Raw genomic sequence first — 6,011 nt, forward strand, 5'->3', positions numbered from 1 at the left:
GAGATGAAAGCTGAGGCCCAGAGAGGCAAAGTCATTTGCCCAGGATCACAAAGTAAAGAGCAGAAATGCGATCTGAATCCAGGGCCTCTGCTACCAGATCCAACATTCTTTCCATGACAACATTCTAAATGATTTCCTATATCCCAGTCACATCTGGTCCCAAAGGATCCAGATATTTTAGATCATATTTCATTTACTGTATCATCCAATAAGTGATTGGGTGATAAGCCAAGCTTCCTTCAGGCACACAAGTTGTTTCTAAATCAGAGCTTGTGGTATAGGTGGAATAAGGTACAGAGTCTCTCTTATATTTTTTTTTAAAGAAAGCTTTAATTTTATTCAGCTGTGGAGCAGATGAAAACCTGTTCAGAAAACTCACCAAGGCCCCACCCATACTTCTTTCTGAGGTTTTTTTTTCCTCTTAATTTCCTTCTCCCCCCCAAAAATAGTTTTGTTCCAAAAATGACTGGGGTAACAAGAGAAAAGTGGAAATATGAAAGGTTAGGGGGCAAAGCAGAAGGCTAGAGGTGGTAAAAAAAATCCCTTTTCCTTTCCCCTCCACAAATCTATTCAAACCCCTGCCTAGTCTAATGAGCAAGCTGTCAACCAAGATCCAAATTAAATGCTTGCTGATTGATTAATCTTCCATTCTAACTTTTATTTTAAAAAGAACATAATAAAATGTTTAAGAAAAGACATAAAAATGATTTATCTGTTAGAGAGTTAGCAGAACCAGAAAGTAAATCCTTCATTATGGTTTTTTTTGTGTATTAGCAAAAGCCAAGTATTTTATATTTCACTTTTAAAAAGCCAAAACTTTCCTTAAAGCAGTGCATCTGAGAGAAGAAAACAAACTTGAAGACTTCACTTTAATACTGAATTTTCTCTTGATTTTCAGGGACATATAACATTAACAACACAAAAGCCCATATGTTTTCTTTTGGTATGAATTATTTTCCTCTGTGACACCTGGAGGATTCTCCTTATACCAATGGGTGTCTCACTTTAAAATTATGAATCATTTTCTGCAATAAATATTTATTAGAATAAGCCAGAAGACAGAGGAAAATTTGATTTGTAGAGTAAATATTTTAATGATCAATCAACTCCTAACATTCTAAGTAATGGGAAGGAAATTCCATCCTATAAAGTTTTCAAAGTATGGATGTGAGACAACTTTAACTCAAAGTCAACAAGGACAAATGAAGGTAACTAAGTATACCCTTTAGAATCACAACAGTATTGCAGTTAGATACATTTTCCGTTCCCAGAACAATGCAAGCGGAGTCTTAAAGCTCATTGCTTATTTGAATTACTAACAGTTTACTGACTTGAGAGGGAGGAATCTGAAGTTAAATGACTGGGAACTCAATACTGGGTTCCTCCCCCACACCTACACACACACATACTTGCAATATAAGTTGTATAAAGCATCCAAACTGAAGATAATATAGCCAAGTGTATCAGTAGTCAGCTGAAGAAATATTAATCCTCAGTCTCATAATCTCACTGATGATATTAAGCTAGACCCTAACCAATATTAAAATTTATTATTTCATGTAATTTATAATTTCTTAACATGTATTTTAAAATCATAATTACTTTATTCTCTTTAAATTTCATATTGAAAAATATTGTCAAGTAAATACCTCCTTTATTGATATAATTATCTAAAATAACCAAATGGTATCCTGAGTCTTCTTGCATGCTATTTTTGCAGACATTAGAATTACTCAGGAGCTTGGGAAAACTCTTAATAGAGCAAATGTTTTTTTTTTAATCTGTTCCTAGTTAATTATTAACTTTTCATTGTAGTTAGGTGGAAAAAGAACAGAACTTGAATTTGAGTGGCTGCCCTCAAATCCTAACTATGCAACTTTCTACCTCCACGGCTTTTGGCAAGTCACTTCACCTCTAAGGATTTCAGTTTCTTCATTTATAAAATGAGGGGGTTGTAAGATTATTTCAAAGGTTCCTTCCCACTCCAACATTCAATGATTGTACATAAAACCAAGGTACTCACTGTTCAGGGAAATATATCTCTGTCAAAAAAGTCATAGCACTCAAATACACTGGCTTTTGTTTCTTTGTTTCCCTAGGGGAGCTTACTGGTATAAATCATCTGGGTTAAGAAAACAGCACTGCCTCCGGTGTCAGAGGACCTGGGTTCAAATTTCTCCTTGATGCTTTCTACCTATGTGAACTTGGACAAGTCACTTAACTTCCTTTGGCCTCAATTTCCTCATTTGCAAAATGCAATTAGACTATATGATTTCTTAGGTCCCTTCCAGCACAAGAGGCATAATCCTATGATACACACTTTCATATGGGCTCTAATACAGTTAACAGCCTTTGGATTTGGAGTGAGAGAAAAAAAAAACTTTTATAAAAAATGTTCAGTGGTTCCCTGTTGCCTGTGAGAGGAAAGTTCATACTTCTAATCCCAGCCTGTCTTTCCAAGGTTATCTCCCAAATATTCATTAACATGAATTAAAGTTCTAATCAATACAGATTACTCTCTGACCCTTACTATCGTTATTTTCACTACCTATTTTCTTCTCACTGTTTTCCTGTTTCTAGGCTTCAACTCTCAAAATGCTATCTTTAAAGACCAGTTCAAATGCCACCTTCAACCTACTTTTCCAGCATTATTTCATATTACTCTTCATCACAAGTTCTGTGTTTCAACCCAACTGGACTATTAGCAGTTCCTAAAAGCATTCACAAAGCCCCTACCCCTCTGCCCACTCTAACCCAACCCTGGCTCTCAAAAGAATTGAAAGTTGAGCTGAGCTGAAATAGAATTTAAAAGCGAACAAATGTAAAGTGTCGCCTTAGGTTCAAAAAATCAATGTCATAAATACAAAGTGGTTACATTACAATTCCTATGAAAATGTTCTAGGGTTAAAAGTGAACTACAATCTTAATAAGGGTCAACAGTGTGATATGACAACCTACAAAATTAATATGCTTGTAGATAACATTGCAGAACTGCTGTAATTTGACCTGATCAAACTCCATCTGGAATATTGTATTCTGTTCTAGAGACCACATTTAGGAAAGATAAGTTATGGAAGCATCTAGAGTTTGGTAACTAGGATTGTGAAAGTCCTTAATATAAAACTGGGTGGATCAGTTGAAAGAATTGAGGGAGTTTTGCCCAGAGAAAAGAAGACCTAATGGGAAATGATAGCTATCCACACTATTTGAAGGCCTATCATATAGAATGGGATTAGATATGTTGCTTGGTCCTGGAAGAATTAGGAGCAAAGAATAGAAGTTTAAAAGATGCAAATTTAGGTTTGATATAAGAAAGAATTTCCTTACAATTCGAGCTAAAAAGAAGTTAAATGGAACATCTCCCTAGATGACTTCCACAAAATGCTAGGTGACCACTTGTTGAGTATTTTATAGTGATGATTCTTGCTCAGGTATGGGTTGAATAATGTGGTTTCTCAAGTACCTCTCAACCCTGAGATTCTATAGTTCTTCCATGACCTCTCTGCTCATCCTATGTGGAAGTATTCTGTCCCTACTCTCTCAATTCTTAAAAATACTTAGTCTGCAATGCTCTTATCTAGCCTTTTTTTTTTTCTACTAGTAGATTATGAAGTCCTTGCAAGCAGGGAAACTAATTGTCTTAGCCAACTTCTTGTCTTGTATAGAATCTAGCAAAGTGCATTGCACATCTTGAGTGCTCAATAAATATTTGGTGAATATATTAATCATGGAACCTAGAAGACTCCTAAAACCGTGGAAGAGAATCAAATACACTAAGAAGAAAAAAACCATCAATCTAACTGAAGAACTGAAAAGAGCAAGTGCTTATGTTTCCCTTAGTATCTGACCCGTGTGGAACATACCTACTTATTATGTTCTAGTGGGAAGACAACAGGTGAAGCTTGTCATGAAACACTTCAGACAGAGAGTAACTCCAAACACTTTGTCTTAGTGTATTAGAATTGAAATACAGTGGCACTCTCCCCCCCCTTTTTTTTAATTCCCTAGTCTCTTAACCCACATAGACTAAGTGATTCTGGGTGCTATGAAAGAAAGAAAAGGCAACTAGGGAGAAGTGAGGTGGGAGAGGGTAGGAAAGAGTGGAGGTGGGATTTATATCATAATTATCATAGATAGAAACTGAAGAGACAGAGACTGAGGCAGAGACAAGGACAGGGACAGAGACAGATTTATATTTGCATAAGAAGCATACCTACTGAGATCCCCAAAGACAGACAGACAGGCAGACCCAGAGAGTGACAGACAGGAGGGACAGGACACACTTGCGTGTTTGAAATCATTCATACCCCCAAATCCAGGACGAAGTCTGTTGTCATAACCATCGAGTAAACTGTCCAGGATGTGGGTGAAATTCTCTGGACGCAATTTCTCCTCCTTTATGATATCTCCTGGGGGTTCGTTTAAACTGCACCACAAAATCAACAAAAATGTATGAAAGACAAAAAATAATAAATGAAAGATATAGGGAATGGTGAATTGATTTTCAAGGGTCAAAGCCCTTTACCTGAAGCATCATTGAAAGAGGCTGGGGGGGGGGGAGGAGGGAGTAGAGGGAGGTAAACTGATTGAGGGAGGAAGGGAGAGAAAAAAGAATGGTCAAACAAGGCGCACTCCCTCTCATTTCCTCTCCCCCTACCCACCACACATGCACACACATGTACACAGGCTCTTTTCTCCCTATCCCTTTCCTTCTCTCCCCTTTGCCAGGTCCCAAAGAAAGCCTTGGTTCAGCCACAGTTCAAAACCCAGAGTGGGTGCCCTGGGAACTACCCGGGGCGCAGGAGGGGGCTGGCTAGCAGGCCACTTGGGCCACCCTACACCCCACGCCCCCAAGGCCTCGGGGGAGTACTCACCAAGCCGCCAGGCACAGGAAGTGCAAGAGGGTGAAACTGACCCCGGAGGACATCGTGGTTCCTGGCTCCTTCTTGGTAGAAACCATCTTTGCAACATGCCATACTTTAAGCCTGTTCACGTTTTTCGTCTCGCAAATGCCTAGTCCAGGGAGCGGAGAGATCACACAGCGGTTGGCAACCGCGCGGGCACACACGCACACTCGCGCTCACACTCACACTCTGACACACTCACCCAGTGCGCTCATCACAGGATGAGCGTGTGTGTGTGTGTGTGTGTGTGTGTGTGAGGGTGGTTGGGGGAGGGGAAGGGGGGGGGGGGTTGGGGTGCGGGTGGGAGGGGAAGGCAGGACCTGATTTTAATCTCTAGCCTTTTCTAGGAAAAGCTTAAGCCCACCTCGGCATCCCTCCCACTCCTCCCTACAGTCCAGGTTGCGCAAGTTTGTCTGAACCTTCAACTCTGGGGAGGAAAAAGAGGCATATTCTCCACCCCCACCCCCTATTCCAAGCTCCTTCTTTAATCCCACCCCCACTCCACCCCCACGCACACCTCCATTAATCCTCTTTCCCCAAAGGATGGATTTTGATTTTGCCAATGAAATGTAGGGTGTTTGACTTATCTTTCTCAGGGCAAGGATAGGAGTGCGGGGGGCGGGGTCCTCCTACTTCCTCCTCCTCCTCTTCAACCCCATCAACTGAGAGGGTTTAGGGACAGAAACAGTGGATCCACCACCTTCAAGAATTTGGGGAGAGGGGCGAGCCAGCTCGTGGTAAAGGGTTAAATTCCACGGAACGGACCTCAGCCTGTGACTGATAAAGTGACTAGAAAATAGGCACAAGCCTCACCATTCGTGTTTAAGACAAGTGCTTTAATAAAACTTAATTCCTTTTCCAGTACTCCTTCCTTCCCCGCCAATATGTCCTTGCTTCCTTCCATCCTTTATGTCCTTCCCCCACCATTGCTTTAACCACCCCACTCCAACCCCCAGGACTGGGGGCCTCTGGAGAGAGATGAAAGGGGACGCCTACTGAAAATTACTTTGACTTCTTTGCAACCCTCTCCCAGAATGACGCACACTTGCTTTCAGACCTCCCCTTCAGTTTTATTCTCTAAAAAAGAGGAAAAAAAAAAAGACCAAG

The 6,011-nt window shown here is 40.5% G+C and overlaps 1 protein-coding gene across 1 annotated transcript in view; it reads right to left on the minus strand.

Moving 5' to 3' along the window:
* Window positions 1-5,116, minus strand: part of GABRA4 (gamma-aminobutyric acid type A receptor subunit alpha4) — a 105,845-nt gene extending 100,729 nt beyond the window's left edge. The window contains exons 1-2 of the mRNA XM_069105174.1: window positions 4,875-5,116; window positions 4,308-4,426 (exon numbers count right to left, since the gene is read on the minus strand). Coding sequence (XP_068961275.1) covers window positions 4,308-4,426; window positions 4,875-4,960 — 205 coding nt within the window. The 5' untranslated portion in view covers window positions 4,961-5,116. The remainder of the gene's footprint in view (window positions 1-4,307; window positions 4,427-4,874) is intronic.
* Between the last annotated feature and the right edge of the window lie 895 nt (window positions 5,117-6,011).

This window comes from Petaurus breviceps, unplaced genomic scaffold (assembly GCF_028583685.1).
Source record: "Petaurus breviceps papuanus isolate PSGF00001 unplaced genomic scaffold, PetGlider_PUasm1.0 76, whole genome shotgun sequence".
In the NCBI taxonomy this organism is placed as follows: Eukaryota; Metazoa; Chordata; class Mammalia; order Diprotodontia; family Petauridae; genus Petaurus; species Petaurus breviceps.